The 18,669-nt window shown below is 43.4% G+C and overlaps 1 protein-coding gene across 1 annotated transcript in view; it reads right to left on the bottom strand.

Annotated features, from left to right (window-relative positions):
* Positions 1 to 2,718: 2,718 nt before the first annotated feature.
* Positions 2,719 to 18,669, bottom strand: part of LOC135203571 (organic cation transporter protein-like) — a 235,013-nt gene continuing 219,062 nt past the window's right edge. Inside the window, 1 exon segment of the mRNA XM_064233321.1 lies at positions 2,719 to 4,149. Within this exon segment, the coding sequence (XP_064089391.1) occupies positions 4,086 to 4,149 (64 nt within the window). The 3' untranslated portion in view covers positions 2,719 to 4,085.

Here is an 18,669-nt window from a genome sequence, read left to right as displayed (position 1 = left end):
GGGCCCCCGCTCCCGAAGGAGCAGGAGGGACCAGCAGAAGGACCCCCGTCCCACCGAGGTGGGACGGGCCCTTAGAAGTTCCCGAAGGAGACTTCTTAGGGGGGGGAGGCAGCCTTCTTCTTCTTCGGCTTATGGGCCTTAGAAGTCGAAGGGGAAGAGGCAGCAACAGACGAAGATGACACCTTCCTCTTCTTCGTCAGCTCACGCAGGACAGTCGTCAGGTCCTCCATCCAGGCCGGAGTCGGGCCTATTGCCGAAGCAACACGGCCCGACTGCACCTGTCCGGAAGGACCTGGGACTGGGGAAGACACACCATGGGCAGGACCAGCATGGACAGGCGCAGGAACCAGGAGCGACAGGAACAGCAACCAGCTCAGGAGCGGCAGGAACAGCGGCAGCGGTAAACACAGAAGGGACAGCCAAGCCAGTAGCGGGAACCACATCAGCGACAGGTACGGCAGGCCCAGCCATCGCCTCGTAGAATCATCGGCAGCCAGCGTGGTACTGGCGGCCGGTCCAGGGGCGAGCTGCTGGAACAGCGGAAGTCTGGGGCAGGCAACACGAAGAAACACAGGCGGCGGCAGCATACCCCTCCTCGGTACGGCGGCGACCGGCCTAGAAGCGGCAGACGGCGTCACCTACACAGCATGGGGAGTGTAGACCAGCGGGGGAAGCAGCATAAGCGGCCGTGAAGGTTGTAGTGGAGACCACTCCAAGGTCACCGCCCCAGACCTCGCTAGACTCTGCAGCAGATCGTGGATGCTAGGCACGCCCTGCAGCCGCAGTGGTCCATACCTGTCCAAGGTCGTCTCCCACGGCTGTAGCACCTGCGGTAGCACAGACAGATTAGTAAGAGGGGTTCCCTCACGCACGGGGGGGGGAGACATGCCCCCACCCCCGAACGGAAGGAAGACCCCAAAAACAAAATACGAGGAAGCTGAGCGGGGGGGCAGGAAAGAAGACGAAGAATCGGATACCAAGGGAGTCGCGGGAGAGCTTTCCGACGACTTCCTGGCAGACCTTCGCTTCCCCTACCCCGCACAGCAGTGAAAAGTAATATGAAAATGAAACAGAATACTGCACTTGCGATTCACTTCATAGAACTTAAAGAGGAAAAATCAATTCTTCCCGGTAAGAGCGGAAACTTGATCCATAATAATATGATGCTATCATAAATATATATGAAAATGAACAATACTGCACTTGCTATTTTCACTTTCACAGCAATAAATCGTAAGGATTAATTCCCGGGTAAGAGCGGAAATTGATCCAAAATTAAATTTGATGCAATTAATAAATGAAAATGAAAAGAAAACTGCATTGCGAATCCACTTTCATTGCATTCTATTCATACAAAATAAGAGGCTCTTGCCGAGCGCAATCAAGCTCTCGGCAACGAACGCACAGGGCAAAAATATAATGAAAAAGAGTACTTACATCTTTCAATTACACACTTTCGCCCCCCAAAATACATGACTCGGCGCGAGTGCGCCCGCCCTCGGCACCGAGACATAATTCAAGGGTTCAATTCATGAAAAGAGCGGAAATCGCCGTCTCTACGGCGATAGCTCCATGTTGATTCATAATTAAGTAATGAAAATGAAAACAGTGTACTTACAGTTTCATTTTCAAGTCAAACCAAACCATTAGTAGAAAACACAATATAAACAAAGCATACGACGATGAAGCGGGCAGAGAGCGATGACGAACACGTCCTTCACACCCGCGGCCGAAAGCAAAAGTGATTCTTCACCTCTCGGGCGCGCGGGCGCGCGCACGATCGGACAAGCAGTTAACTACCGTTCTCCCCTTGTTCGAAGCTTACGACCGTCCCAGCTGCCGCTAGTTACCTTCCTATTGTTAAAGGACCGAGGGTTTGTATTACGTATCGGAACAAACGAGGATTATTTCTGGGAAAAATGAATTCCCGCACTTACGCCCTTCAGTCCCGGCACTCGGGTAATTGGAGGGCGTGGAGAAACCAAGATCCTTAATTCACAATTGAATTCAATGGAAATAAAGATGAAATGATTGTACTTACAATTCAGTTTCACTAGATAAATAGAAAAAGAAAAACACAACCATGCGAAAGCAACGACGATGAAGCGGGCAGAGAGCGATGATACACATGTCTACACGCCAGCAGGCCGAAAGCAAAAGTGATTGTTTACCTCCCAGTCGCGCGCGCGCGCCTTTCGGACAATCAGTTAACTACCGAACCCCTTGTTCGAAAGCTTACGACCTATCCAGCTGCCGCTAGTAACCTTCCTATTGGAAAAGGACCAAAGGTTTGTATGCCGTGTCGGAACAAACAAGATGGCCAATATGCATGTGCAATAGTCACTTCTGCAGTTTTGACGTAGGAAACTGTAACACCTTTGCTGAAGACAAGATAGAATGCCTTCTTGTCCGTGAGTCCATTATACTTTTATCACATATCAGTGTTTATCATTATGGCAAAATACCCGGCTACAAGACCAGGCTAAAAGATATTTCTTTGATATTAGTAGTCTAGTCATCATGGGGGTGCTGGCACACACCATGGAGGGTTAACTCCTTTGAGGATGAAAGAGCGACAACACTATAAAAAAAAAGGGGGTTACTACTACTACTACTACTACTACTACTACTACTACTACTACTACTACTACTACTACTACTACTACTACTACTACTATGTACATTTGGTGGAAAACAAATAAAATACGAATCTAATAGATTAACAGTGTATCTTTTATTTCAAAGAAAGAATGTCATATAACATATCGGCAATCTCTGAAACAGCAACTTGTATTTTTGGTAACAATATAAAATTCCAACACAAAAAGCAAATGGAAGCTGATTACAGTACACTACTTAATCAATAGCCTCTCTTGATCAGTTGCTTCAAAAGTACAGTTTGCTCTCCCATATCCTCTATCTAACAGTGATGCAGGGTATTCAGGAGACTAAAACTCCCATGAATCCAATCTTCATCAATCAAGAGGCCTCAAAAAATGGTTTAAAATATTTTAGTCACTATACAGTACTGGTGAATAAACCTCATTCTTTCCAAACACCACAGGCAGTCTTAGGAAATGTATAGCACCAGAAAAAGATTACTGAAAAACTAAATAAACATTATGACAACCAGAGGGAAAGCCTAAAAAGGGCTGGGGAGAGAAACTAGCTTGATACTGTAGAAGAGCTCTTCATTATTACTATTCAGTAACTAACCACATCAATGTGTCCTATCTCTGGGGTCTGACAGGTGTAAACTGAAGCATGGTCAATTCTGGATGAGACGGATTAAGTCTGGAGGAAGTTAAAACTACTAGCTGGTATGAGACCAATGGCAACAGATAAAAAGTAAAAGGTATAAACCAATGCAAATGGAGACTCAAAGGACAGTAATTCAAAGGTTCTTCAAAATTATCTAGTGCCCACCAGTAGTCATGACGTAGGTAGTCTGTCCTTTTTCATGTCATATTTAGTATGTTAGTATATATTTAGCAACTTGAATGAGATATTTACTGTGGAGCCTGCTTGGAAAACTGTGTTCCAAAGGTATTATTCAAAAGGAGAGAAGCTTTAAATTAAAAGGTGTCACTGGGATAAATGCACATCACTAACACAAAAACATTCTAAGGATTCAGAACATTTATGAAGTTAATTGCTCTGTATTTTCTTGGGCACAGCCCTATAAATATGAATTTAATTTTATAGAGTGAAGATTGAGAAAATTATATTTTCACATAACCTGAAAATAGCAGATACTCTTTACCAACATGGAAATAACTACCTATCACCAATGGTGGCAGTTTTAAAATGTCCTTTTCTTATAGTACTCATTAGCAGACCAAATCTTCAACAGAAATCTGGAGATTATGACACTAGTACAGGTAGTTACATTGCCTGAAACACAGGGCACATTTGCATTCACTGTTCATAAAAACTAATAATATAGGTCTCAATTCATCCTTTCCCAAAACTGATAATTTAGAGTTTTTGGTGTGCTAATACTTCCGTAAGAATTAATGTTTACAAACAATTTATCTGCAATTGCAAGTCTTTCATTTATCTAAAATCTTTTCACATATCAATTATCAAAGTTTTGTAGTAGATGACACAGGTGCCTCTTGTGGGGTTACCTTTGATGTTTTGCCGTATCTGCAAGTCCATCAGACAAATAAAGTGGTGGTTAAAGACAACATATTAATAAATGTTCTTCTATTAAACATAAGAAAGAGCCTGTTCATGCCAATGTACACTAAACACTGGCAAAACACTTGGAACCCTACAGGTGACAAAATTCACAATCCACTACTACTGTAGAAAACCATTTTCCCCTAGGTGTTGCTGCTAAAATAAGACAAAATAAATTTTTGATATAACCACTGAACAATAATCTTATTCCAATTCTCAAAAAGTATCCAGTATCAATAAATAAGATGGAAGATGAAGGAAGATGCTTTTCAAATTTATTGTTTATACAATCAAATACAACTAAGGAGCAGGAGGGGAGAGATAAATTTCCTTTTCTGCCTCCCATAAAATAGTCACTCAATGATCACCCCCAACAAAGTTAGCCTGTTTCAGACTGATGCAAATCCATAATGCTAGATATGATATTGTTATGACACAATAAAGTTTCATACATACTTACCTGGCAGATATATACATAGCTATCGACTCCGTCGTCCCCGACAGAAATTCAAATTTCGCGGCACTCGCTACAGGTAGGTCAGGTGATCTACCGCCCTGCTCTGGGTAGCAGGACTAGGAACTATTCCCGTTTTCTAATCAGATTCTCTCTTCCACCTGTCTCCTGCGGGGAGGCTGGGTGGGTCTTCAATTGTATATATCTGCCAGGTAAGTATGTATGAAACTTTATTGTATCATAACAATATCATTTTCATACATTCAACTTACCTGTCAGATATATACATAGCTGATTGACACCCTTTGGTGGAGGGCAAGAGACAGCTAACTAACTGACTAGACAGGTAAACAACATATGTTGTAGGTATAAATAAACCTTAGTTCCTACCTTATTAGATGGAAGACTTCGTGGCTACTGCCAGGAGTCTGCTTCATCTCAAGAGCCTTAGCGAGGATAGTGATCTGTGGCCAAGAGTTCTTGCTGGTCTGTCGATGGGGTCTTATCCACTTACTCGGCAGAGCCTAACTGGCGTTTGTCAAGGGGTGCTAATCCGCTTATATGACAACACGCCTTCTTTAAGGAGCACACAACCGATCCCGATCACCCGATCCTAACCCATGTTAGTTCTAAGATTGCCAAGAGTCATCCCCAATCTCTTAGCAAACCACCACAAACTCAAAACTCATACATACAAAATCAAAAATAAAAATTTTGTACCCCTCTAATAGTCAGCTGTCACTCGATTTCCTAATGAAGCGAAGTGAAGGCCGCCAGTGCGACATCTGACACTCCCATGCACAGGAAACACGAGAACACATCCGACAAGAGGGTTACGTACACATATTTAAGGATCGGTGCTCTCTCCTTTACCCAGAACCGTCTGTGCTGACACAAACGGACCTAAAGAAAAACATTTCTCATACGTTACTCGCACATCTTTTAAATAATGAGATGCAAATACTGAGTTGCATCTCCAATAGGTTGCGTCCAAAATATTTTTAAGTGACATATTTCTCTGGAACGCAATTGATGTCGCGATTGCCCTTACCTCATGAGCTCTTACTCTTAATAGATTAAAAAGAGTCATCTGGGCAGTTCTTATGAGCCTCGGTAATTACACTTCTAACAAAGAAGGCCAAAGCATTTTTAGACATAGGTCTCTTGGGGTCTTTCACCGAGCACCATAGACCATGTTGTGAGCCTCCCAACCGCTTCTTTCTGTCCAGATAGAATTTCAGTGCTCTAACTGGACAAAGTGATCTTTCTATTTCTCTGCTACTAGGCTAGTAAGTCCTTTTACCTCAAAACTCCTAGGCCAGGGATTCGAAAGGTTCTCGTTTTTGGCAAGAAAAAGAGTCTGGAATGAACAAATCGCAGAATCTTCTTTGAAACCAACTCGTGACTCAAGGGCGTGCAACTCGCTGACCCTTTTAGCCGTAGCCAGAGATAGAAGAAATATACACTTTCTAGTGATATCCCAGAATGAAGCCGTATGAGGTGGTTCGAACTTTTCCGAGGATAGAAATTTCAGAACCACATCTAAGTTCCAGCTCGGAATCCTAGGCTCTACTGACTTGGACGTTTCAAAGGAGCGGATGAGATCGTGCAAATCTTTATTATTCGTCAAGTCTAAGCCCGTTTCTAAAGACTGACGAAAGCATACTTCTGTATCCTTTAATAGTTGGTACAGAGAGATGTGACTTTTCCCTCAGGAAAAGAAGGAAATCCGCAATTTCGGTTACAGAGGTATTGGAAGAGGAAAGCTTCTTCGACCTGCACCAGTTTCTGAAAACTTCCCACTTCAATTGGTACACTCGCCTAGTAGATGATCTGCGGGCTCTAGCAATTGCGCTTGCCGCCTTGCGAGAAAACCCTCTCGCTCTGACCAATCTTTCGATAGTCGAAAGGCAGTCAGAGCAAGAGCTGGGTAGATTTTTGAAATGTACCTCTCCAAGTGGGGTTGTTTGAGCAGATCTATCCTGTTTGGAAGAGATCTGGGGAAGTCCACTGTCCACTACTCCATCACCTCCGTGAACCAAATTCCGGGATGGCCAATATGGGGCTATCAGTCATTCTGGTTCCCTTCAAGGCCACAAACTTTCTGACTACTTCCCCCAGAATCTTGAATGGGGGAAAAGCGTACACGTCTAGCCCTGACCAGTCCAGGAGAAAGGCGTCTATTGCATAAGCCCTGGGATCCTCTACCAGGGCGCAAAATGTGTCTATCCTTTTGGAGAGAAACGTGGCGAATAGATCTATCTGCGGTTTCCCCCAAAGATACCAGGGTCCATTCTGTAGGAAGGACCTGGAACCTCCTGCTCAGTCTGTCCGCTCTCACGTTCCTCTCCCCTTGAACAAATCTCGTTAGAAGAACCACATTCCTTTGATTTGCCCAAATCAGCAGATCTCTTGCCAGTTCGTATAGGGCGAAAGAGTGAGTTCCTCCTTGTTTCTTGACATAAGCCAGAGCGGTCGTATTGTCGGAGTTTATCTGAATTACTTTGTCTCTGACTATCTGCTCGAAGCTCCTTAACGCGAGGTGAATCGCAAAGAGCTCCTTGCAATTTATGTGCCATGACACCTGCTCTTCCGACCAGGTGCCTGACACTTCTTCGGACCCTAGAGTCGCACCCCAACCTGTCTCCGACGCGTCTGAGAACAATGTCAGGTTTGGGTTCCGAACTTCTAAGGATACTCCTCTGTTTTCTTCCAAGGGGGTCAACCACCACCTTAATTGTTCCTTTACTTTTAATGAGATTGGAAACGTGTCCGAGAGCTGTCCTGTCTTCCAACTCCAACTGCTTCTCAGGAAGTACTGAAGCGGACGGAGATGCAGTCTTCCTAGAGGAAAGAACTGTTCGAGCGAGGAAAGGGTCCCCAGAAGGCTCAACCATTCCCTCGCTGAAGTACGCTCTTTCTCTAAGAAGTTCAATACTGTGGCACAGCCTTTCCTTACTCTCTCTTGAGAAGGAAATACTCGAAAACCCCTAGAATCCATCTGAATCCCCAGATAGACTACGTTCTGGCTGGGGACCATCTGGGATTTCTCGAGGTTCACGATTAATCCTAATGTCTTTGTCAATTCCAGGATTGTTGACAGGTCCTCCAGACACTGCTTTTGAGACCTGGCCCTGATGAGCCAGTCGTCCAGGTATAGGGAGACGTTTATCCCTTTCATGTGAAGGTGTTTTTGACACATTTTTCATCAAGTCTGTAAAGACTTGGGGAGCCGTAGACAGGCCGAAACACAGGGCCCTGAACTGATAGATCCTTCCCTCGAACATGAAACGAAGGTACTTCCTCGACGAATGGTGAATCGGGACGTGGAAATATGCGTCTTGAAGATCTAGAGACGCCATCCAATCTCCTTGACGGAGAGCTGCAAGTACTGAGGCAGACGTTTCCATGCTGAACTTCTGTTGTTGTACGAATTTGTTCAGCGAACTTACATCCAGTACCGGTCTCCATCCCCCCGAGGCTTTCGCTACGAGAAACATGCGATTGTAAAAACCCCAGGGAGCTTTGATCCAGTACCAGCTCTATTGCTCTTTTGTCCCACATCTGCTCCACCATTTGACGAAGAGTATCCATCAGAACAGGGTCCTTGTATCTGGCTGACAGTTCCCTCGGTGACGTTGTCAAGGGGGGTCTGTCCTTGAATGGGATATAATAACCCTTCTTGATTACTGACATTGACCAAGGATCGGATCCTATGTCTTCCCATGCTCCCGCAAAGAATTGTAACCTGGCTCCTACAGGTGTCTGGAGGCAAGATTTCTCATTTTCCCTTCTTAAAGGGACGGAAGGCAGATCTTCCCCTTTTTTCAGTTGATTTCCTTCTGACGATGGATCTAGCCTGAGAGCCTCCTCGAAAGGGCTGCTGTTGTTGAGCTGGCTTAGAGGCTTTCTTTTCCTCACTAGCCACATGTCTATTCTTCCTTGAGGATTGCCTTAAAAGATCCTGAGTGGCTTTCTCAGTTAGCGAATGGGCAATGTCTCTCACCAACTGCGAAGGAAATAAATGCTCAGAGAGAGGCGCATACAGCAAAGCGGATCTCTGCGAAGGCGAGACGGCCTTAGTGAGAAAGGCACTATGAACCACTCTCTTCTTTAGTATTCCCGCACCGAAGAGGGAGCACACTTCCGCCGATCCATCTTGAACCGCCTTATCGATGCATGTAAGGATGCTATGCAAGGTTTCAGGGCTTAGTTGTTCTTTTTCATGGGACTTCTTAGCAATGACCCCAAGGGACCAATCTAGGCAGTTAAATACTTCTAAGGTATGAAAAAGTCCCTTGAGGAGATGGTCCATTTCCGAAAGACCCCATGTTGCTTTCGCTGAATTTAAGGCATGTCTCCTCGACGAGTCTACGAGACTGGAGAAGTCCGATTCAGCTGAAACGGGCAGAGACAATCCCATGTTTTCTCCCGTTTCGTACCATATGCCTCTCCTGCCCCTTAGTTTAGCGGGAGGCATGCAAAAGATCGTCCTTCCTAACTCCTTCTTAGTCTTGATCCAGGAGTCCAGAGATTGTAAGGCCCTTTTCATGGATATGGCCGGTTTCATTTTCAGGAAAGACGAAGACTTGTGTGCCTTCGTACTTGAAAATAGAGAGCGAGGAGAAGGAGCAGCGGCTGGAGTCAATGCATCTCCATATTCTTCTAAGAGAAGAGCAGAAAGAACTTTGTAATTCGAAAGCCCTTCTCTGTTAGTAACTTCGTCCTCCGAGACGTCATCTAAATTAATAGGATCGGAAGGAGAAGGCTCCCTTCCCTCCTCTGTCTCCTCTCTTGATTTCTTCCTTTCCGAAGAAGAAGCACTTCTATAAGGAGATGGGCTAGGAGTAACTCTCTCCTTACGTTTATCATTAGGCGAATCACGTATCACTGCTCTACGCCTGTTAGACTCCTGTCGGATGTCAAGCTCTTCACGAGGAGAATGCGCCTGGCGTTTAGCAGGAGTATCTCGCTGAGAATACTCCTGAGGCCTGGTAGGAGTATCCTGTTTTGGAATACTCCTGGCGCCTGACAGTCGTTACACTCTTCGAATACTCCTGCCGTCTGGAAGGCGCATCTCGCTCCAAATACTCCTGGCGCCTGTTAGGAGTATTAAGCTCAGAATACTCCTGGCGCTTGGTAGGCGCATCGCGCTTAGAATACTCCTGGCGCCTGGGAGGAGTATCGAGGCCAGAGTAATCAAGGCGCTTGGCAGGAGTATCTCTTCCCGAATACTCCTGACCTACGGAAGGCGCATCTAGTTCCGAATACTCCTGAGGCTTGGTAGGAGTATCGCTCATGGAATGCGCCTTTCGAATAGCAAGTATATTGCGCTTAGCGGGCGCTATACTCCTATCAGGAGTTCTCTCTTCTCCAGTTGGCTCTTGTTGCTTGGATGAAGATCTGGGCCTAGAACGATCTACAGTAAAGTCAGGCTCTTTGCGCCTACTTGGCGCCTGGCTCCTAGTTGGCGCCTGACGCTTGGTAGGAGTTACTTCCTTTCCCACATCTCGCCTGCCTAACGCACCGCTCCCCCCAGAGATGGCCGCTTGTGCGACAACTCCCCTGGAGGGTTCGTCGCGCCCGACAGGAGATCGGTATTTGGATCTCTTAATCGGAAGCCTGTCATCCTTTTTACGAGTAGGCTCTTTAGAAAGTACTCCTACCAAAGACGCTATTTGCTCCTGTTACATTCATCAAAATTCTCCTGGTCGAAGGCTTATTCGAATCAGGAGAAGGAGATCTGGAAGGCGCTCGAGAGTCTTTTCCCTTCCAAGGATCTAAATCGTTTCTAGCTTTCTTGATTACCGAAGGCGCCTCCTCTTCAGAGAAGCGCTCGGCTAGAATTAAGCTCAGGTTCTTTCCAGTTCCTTTTTAGCGGACGTGAAAGCTTCGATTCCTTCCATCCTCTTCTCGGAGAAGGCGAACTAGAAGATGAAAAGCACTCACGAAGGACGCTTTTTCTATAGCTGTCCCTGGCAGTCTGAGATGTATACGATTCTGCCGAAGGGACGCCTGATCGTTGGGGATTCCTCACGACCCCCGTAAGGCTTTCGACTTTCCTTCTCCTCTGGGCCAGGGAGCTTGGAAGAGGTCTAGGCCTGGGAGCGTCGCAGGGACGACCAGACGCCCCCTCCACTACACTGGGGACACTAACATCACTCGAGAAACCACATTCACTTCTCTTACCTTCCAATGCTTCCATTTTCTCTTGCATTTTTTGAAGGGAAGCTCTGAGTTCCGCTATTTCTGAGGCGGAATCAGAGGGATAAACTTGTGAACGGGCTGAAATAGAATGGGCATAATTAAGAGAAGAAGAAGAAGCTACAGAACTACTAGACATTTTCCGGCTTTTGTAAGCCGCCTTCCTCTCTCTATCTTTCTCTAACTTCTTCAAGTAAGAAGTCAGATTCTTCCATTCTTGCGCACTCAATCTCTCACACTCGTTACACGTATTCTCAATTGAGCATTCAACCTTTCTACAACCACTGCATGTAGTGTGAGGATCTACCGAAGCTTTCGGAATCCTCACCTTACAGCCTTCGTTCACACACACTCTGAAGCTAACACTAGAATCAGACATATTCACGAAAATCCAAAGCGAAGTCCAAAAACCAGTCCACGATAGCGAATGCCAAACAACGATCCAAGTACGTCACCAAAAATCAGTCGAAAGATGATCAAAAGCGTTGTGAAAAAAGAATTCCAGTCAGGAGGAAGTAACAACAATGTTGATACTACCGGCGACAGAGAGAATCTGATTAGAAAACGGGAATAGTTCCTAGTCCTGCTACCCGAGAGCAGGGCGGTAGATCACCTGACCTACCTGTAGCGAGTGCCGCGAAATTTGAATTTCTGTCGGGGACGACGGAGTCGATAGCTATGTATATATCTGACAGGTAAGTTGAATGTATGAAAATAACAATTTACCTTCTAAATCTAAATATATTAATTCCAAGCAAACCCTTTGGTTTTCTACAGTTTATTGGTACATCCGCTCAAATCTCAGGCATTCCACACTATGATGATAGGATAGGATAAAAGATTAGTTGAACCAGACCTCTGCGCATAAAAAAGGCTCTTCTCATGCTGGTTTTACACTAAGATGAAACATTAATAAAAATAAGCTCTGCTAACTACCAGTGCTTGGAGCTTGAGCACCTGGCTAGGAGTTGAGCACTTAGTGTAAATAGGTTTGTATTGAAGAAATAAATTTCAAAGAATAACCTTCATTTGTATCATCACAGCCATTACTTTAACATAGCTTGAATAGCTACTTAGGTGTAAGGACTCCAAGCTACTGTTGCCACAGTGATTCAAATTAACAGGACCTGCTGAAATCATAGCAAATTTCCGTGTAAAACTGTGTTGATTCCTTATAAAATGTATTTTTTGTTAATATTTTGGGAGTCTCAAACGCATTTATTGTATTTACATTATTCCTTATGGGAATTATTGTTTCAGCTTTCTTACGTTTTGGTTTTTGTGGAAGGTTCTGGAAAGGATTATGTACAAAAACCCAAGGTTCCACTGTAAAATAAAAATATAATAAAAATAAAAATAAAATAAAAATAAACATAATAACATTATAATAATTATAATAATAATAAAAATAAACATAATACAGTAGTAATAATATTAACAATAAAATAAAAATAAAACATTAATCATTTTGAAAAACTAATAAGAATAAAATATAAATATAAACAATAAAGTAATAATAAAAAATAAAAATAAAAAAATTAAAATAATAATAAATACATGAGAATGATTAGTGAAAAGTATAGATAGAACTTAACCACCATGGGAAAAGCAGTAGGGATGACTATTGGCTTTCAGGTCAAGGTAGGACTGGATCAGGGATCAGCACTGTGCTCCTCTTGTTCAGTAATACGTTGGATGTAATACATGGGAGGAACACACCTGGTGTATGTCTATCCTGACGACCCCTTTCTGATTACAGAAACTTTAGAGGAGCTAAAGAAAAATCTAGATAGGTGGAGATATGTGTTAAATAGGAGAGGGACGAAGATAAGTCAAACAAAGACTGAATATACGTGGCACAAATGGAATGGATGATAACTAGCAGGCCACGATTATGCTGGGAGAAGTGAACATCAAGTGTTGAAGTACTTGGGCTTGCTATAATAGATGCAGTGGGTAATAATACAAAAGTTAACTATCGAATTCAAGCCACACAGAATAAATGCAGGAGGTGTATCAGACATGCTCTGAGCCAAGTTTTTATGTGAAGATGAAGGGCAAGTACCATAAGGTGGTGGTAAGACCTACTAAGTTGTATGGGCAAGAGGTGGCACCGAAGTTCGATGTTGTGGATATGAGGATGCTTTGGTGGATGACTCAAGTGCTGAGAAGAGATAGGATAAGAAAGAGAAGAGATAGGATAAGGGACACCATCAAGGGATCAGCAAATCCCTGAGGTGACAAAGAAAGCCCAAGGTTCAAGATGGAGATGGTTAGGGCACTTGATGTGGGGTGTTAAATGTATGTTTGTTGTCCAAGAGAATGCTCTTGATCTTGTGTTTAGGTTTTGTTAAAATGTACATTGTAGCATCCAACAGGACGCTCCTAATTTGTTTACATTGTATCAATATGTGGAGATTTAAGAAGTTCATATTGAATATTTGCTAAACATTCCTTATATGAAAATTATAGTTTGTGTTTAATCAGGTAAATTGTGTTTTGTGTTGTAAAACAAATACTTGTTTCCCCTTTGTTGAGATGATCGCATTTAAGGAGAGTGAGCAGGAAGTGCGAAAGGCTGTATATATGATAGAGGTACCCCGATGTGCACAGTACGAGGAATATGGTAGTAGGGACATAGGGGACTTTTTTCAGGAATATGAGAAGTATTGTAAGGCTAAGAATTAGGATAACAAGAGAGTCTGGGCAAGAGATTTGGGTAGCTTTTTGACGGGATTTTTGCTGAGTATGTATGGGGTAATGATGAGGGTAGTGAATGTGCTGTATGAGAGTGTGAAAGCCAGGATTGTAGAACAGGCAATTGTAGAACAGGCAAAGAGGATAAGGAGTGGCGTTAGATATACGAGAAAGCAAGATTTTGAAGAGGCAAGAATGAATCTTGGTGAGTCGTTGTCAATGTATGTTTGTAGGTTAGAAACATTAGCTAGGAAAAAGGTTGGGGATGAAGGGATAAATGAGTGTAAAGAGTTAGTGCGAAAGTTGTTGGCGACTGTACCAGAGAGCATATACAAGTTTATAAATCAGAAAAATAAGGAGAAAATGAGATGGACAAATGAAAGGTTAACATGAAACGATATTTTAGAAATAGTAGAAGACTACGAGTTAGATAGGTGTATGAAAGATAGTAGGAGTGTTAGTGTTAGGACTGAAGTAGCTGAGGTTGTACCAGAGTTTAAAAGCTATAGGGAGGCAATTTTGGAAGGGCCGAGGCGAATGGCAGAGCGAGTGGTAGATAGTAGTGTTAGGGCAAGTAACGTGAGTGTGTTAGCCCTAAAAGAGATAGGAGTGCGAGTGTTGGAAGAGTAGGGTCAGTTAGTTGTGAGTGAGAACAACAGTGTTAAAGATGTGGTAAGCCAGGACACAGGAAGAATGAATGTCGGTGGGCGCTAGGAGCGTGCTTCAGGTGTGGGCAAATGGGGCATTTAGTGAGCGAGTGTAAGAAAGATAGGGATATTATATGTTATAGGTGTGGACAGGCAAGGCACATAGCTAGTGGATGTCGGGGTACCCATATGAACATGGTTTGCAGCAACTGCAGGAAGAACGGGCATATGCTAGGATGTGTAAGGAACATTGTACGATATGTGTTGAATGTGGAATGGAAGGTCATGTAGCGAGTGTGTGTAGGCAAAAGAGGACGAGTCAGGCTGGGAATTCAGGAAACTAAGTGAAAAGGGGATTAAGTTAGGTGGGTCCTCTAGTATGTGACAGTGTGTTCGGGAGAATGTGATAAGTGAGTAGTTTGGAGCATCAGTGAGCAAATGGGTCTGGGAGACCGGCAGTTGGTGTTGGTTGAGTATGGAAGAAAGCGGAAGAAGGTAAGGAAAGGGAATGAAAGGGAAAAACATGAGCTGCATAATAAAGGGGTTAGTGTTAGGGTAAAAATGGTGGATACGGTATGTAATATGGATGACTTTGAAGGGAGGAATAGTACATATAGCGTGTGTGGGTTTGAATTGTCAGGGTTCGGTGAAGTTTCACCAGGAAGGGAACCAGGTGGTAAGGATGTAGTTGGCAGTATGAATGAGTCTCTTCGGGAGTTTGGCAGTAGTGTAAATGAGGTAAGTGGCAGAGTTACGAGAGATATTCGGACAAGAGTTAGAAGGGGTAGATGAGATAGTGAAGTGAATGGGATTTGGGAGGATGGTAGTGAGGGATATGGTAATGGTAGTCTGACTGGAAGTGGTCTGGGAGAAGTTGATGGCAGTGTAATTGAGTGTGTATGAGGGCCCTCAAACAAGATCCAGGGGGCCTGCGTCCGAGCATCCGTGGGTGTTGCGGAAGGCTATTTAGTGGGGGTGTTGTGAGTGTAAGGAGATATTGTCAAACGTAACGGGGGAGGAAATATGGAGGAGTTATGGAGTTCCATTTGACAATGTCTGTGTGTCTGAGAGAGAGAGAGAGAGAGAGAGAGAGAGAGAGAGAGAGAGAGAGAGAGAGAGAGAGAGAGAGAGAGAGAGAGAGAGAGAGAGGGTAATTGGTGGCTGGATGGTTAATGACTGAATTGGCAGTTGGTGGGTTCTGGGTTGTCTGCTGGTGCTGTTGGAGTTTAGAGTTCTGTGTTTTGAGTTAGTCTTTAGTCAGTCTTTGGTAAGAGCTGGTGATAGTAGTGTCAGCAGCAGTCTTTCAGGAATTGAAAGTCAGTTGAGTTATGTTATTGATTTGTTGTTTATTTTGTTTAGTTTGATATTGTTGCTTAAGAGTAGTTGTGCCTGTATTGTTAGATTTGTTGTGCTTGTGAGTTTTGTTGATTTTTTTGTGAGTTCCTGTTGGATTATATGTGAGTTCCTGTTGGATTATATGTGAGTTCCTGTTGAATTAATGTGAGTTTCCATGTTGATTATATGTGATTCCTGTTGGATTATATTTGAGTTCTTGTTGGATTATATGTGAGTTCCTGTTGAATTATATGTGATTCCTTTGGATTAATGTAGTCCTGTGTGGATTATATGTGAGGTTTCCTGTTGGATTTATATATGAAGTTGTTATGGTTGAGGGTTGTTGTTGTTGAGCTGTTGTAATTTCTTGGTGTGTTAGTGGGTGTGTGTTGTTGGTTTTTGTGTTGGTGACTGTTAGTGCAAAGGTCTTTTGTTGTGGTTGTATTCCTTGTTTGCTGTTAGGTTGTGGTTGTGTTCCTTGGTTGTTCATTGTGTTGTTGAGTTGTGGTTGTGTTCCTTGTTTGTTGTTGTGTTGTTGAGTTATGGGGTTGTGGTCCTTGGGTGTTGTGTTGTTGAGTTGTGGTCCTTGGTTGTTGTGTTGTTGGGTTGTGGTTCTTGATTTTTGTCTTGTAGTTGGTGGTGTCTCAGTGACCTCGACCAGCTGACAACACGGCATAGCCTGGAGTCAGTTGGGTGAGTACATGTGTTTGTTTTTTTGTGTGTGTAGGTGTAAGTCAATTGTCCTGCTTGTATTCTGTAGTGTGAAGAGGAAAGTGTGACTGAGGGTGGGTTTGGCAGCTGGAGTGATTAGGTTTAAGTGAAGGGGACTTGCCCGGCAGTTTTTATGCTTGTGATCCCGCCACAACAATATTATAAGGTGTTTCAAGAGTATGAAAGAGAGGCATTATAGAAGAGATCCCACCCCCATCGCTTGGAGGAGGGGTATATCCTGTGTTCTATTTGCCACATCAACCTATGGTCTGGGAGGCGAGCCTCTCTACCAAATTTAGGCCTGTGTTTGATGGGTCAGCTCATGGCAGCTATGGGATGTCCCCATATGACTGATTTGGTAGAGGTTTTACTGAGATTTAGAAGGTGGAAGGAAGCCTTAACTACTGATATTAAGAAGGCTTTCCTCTAAATACAGATGAGGAGGGAAGACCCTGATGTTCACAGGTTTTTGTTGAAGGAAAAGGATATCGTAAAACATTTCTGTTTTGTAAAGGCGCTGTCACACAAGCGAAATTTCTGTTGACTTTTGAATTTGACGTCGACTTTTCATGTTTTGACGACGACTTTCTGGTGTCGTCATCACGAATTTTGAAAACGGTACCGATCGAATTCAACCCATCGCTACCGTTGATTTTACTGTTTATTCATATCTCGGAGAGCGGGCATTTCATTGTCATCAGATGCAAGATGAAGTTCTTGGTACAGTGGACAAGATTGCCAGAACAGTTTTTGGTCGAAGATATGGGGGAGAGACAATGCCTATGGGCCCATAAACATGACAGTTTCACGAAAAAGGGTCTTAAATGAAAAAAATTACCAAGAGATCACCATGCGACTCAGGGAAAACTTTCCTGAACTTGCTGATCTTTATACAGATAAGCATGCTATATCGTGAATATCAGATTGTTATATAACCTAAGGTCTGCTCTCAGTTATTTTATTATTTTTTTTTTTTGCATAAGCAAATAATATAAAAAAGATCTTTAAAATTTGTGCAGTGTTTCTCTAGCTTAATTTATAATAGTCTGACTAGTTGTGTAAACAAGGTTACGAATAGCCTATCTAGGCTAGCCCTAGCTTATTTTTTAAATAAAACTTTTCACGTCTTTTTAACCAGGACCGAACTCAAAGACTTTTTTTTAATTCTATGCAGCATCATTAAACACATGCAAGCACGACCCACTAGTTGCTTTGTGTTACAAAGCATAGTTGTTTTATCATTCCAAGAAGTCACAGCTTAGATGGTTTTTGTTTACGTTTTGACGACAACGACCACGTTATGAAGAAGAACATGTGTGACAATCAGAGTACGGAATGACGTCGACTTCTTTGGAAAGTTGACGACAAACTCAGAAAAAGTCGACGGAAATTTTGCTAGTGTGACAGCGCCTTAAGAGTACCATTTGAAAATAAGAGTAGTCCCTTTTTGTTGAATGCCACTCTGAAATTTTATTCAAAGAAATACCCTCCTTTAGAGGAGGTTTATGAACTGCTTGAGAATCTGTATGTTGACGACTGGTTTTCTGGGGCTGATAGCCCTGCTGAGGCCTGTATAAGATTTAGTGAAGCCTATGGTATATTGAAGGAGGCTGGTATGTCCCTGCCAGAGTGTACTTCTAATTATACAACCTTGCCCATGACAGAAGATTCTAGTGTAGAAGGTGTAAAGGTTTTAGGCCTACACTGGGTTTCCTCCTCTGACTCGTTCACATTTAAGGTAGAGAAAGTTGGCCACTTTGGGGATATTGTTTGTACCAAAAGGACTTTGTTAAGCCTAATTGCTCGATGTTTTGACCCTTTGGGGTTCATATGTCTCTTTGTTATGCATGCAAAAATACTGTTCCAAGAAATCTGAAGACTAGGTCTACACTGAGGCTATGCAAGGCAGTTAAGTTGTGGGTTGTAGGACTTTCTGTGCTTGAATCATTGAGAATTATTTTCAATTACCCTGGAGAGATATATTGAACTCCATGCCTTTGGGGATGCCTCAGAAAAGGGGTTTGGTGCTTGTGTGTATGTGAGAGTGCCAGACAAGGGTAATTTCAAGGTATTGCTGGTTGCTGCTAGGGGTAAGGTAGCCCCTATAAAGAAAGTGAAGAACCTGATGTTGCTAATCCCCTTAACCCGTCTCATTTCCTCATAGGTCATTCAGCAGGTTTTCAGTTGGAACTGGCAGATGACCTTACCTCAGGTGAAACCTCAAAAGATGTGTGTGTGAGAGAGGCTCTGCATCTAAGTCAGTTGGAGAAATTCTAGAACATCTGGCAATCAGCGTACCTTAGAAACCTGCCTTGCATGGTAAAGGGGTTCAAAGCTGATTGTAACTTAACAAAAGGTTCTGTTGTAATAGTAAAAGAAGAAAAAGTGCCAAGGCTGATGTGGCCACAGAGTTATTACTGAGTTATACCCTGGAAA

Source organism: Macrobrachium nipponense, chromosome 36, assembly GCF_015104395.2.
Source record: "Macrobrachium nipponense isolate FS-2020 chromosome 36, ASM1510439v2, whole genome shotgun sequence".
Classification (NCBI taxonomy): domain Eukaryota; kingdom Metazoa; phylum Arthropoda; class Malacostraca; order Decapoda; family Palaemonidae; genus Macrobrachium; species Macrobrachium nipponense.
This window is presented reverse-complemented; position numbering and strand designations above follow the sequence as displayed.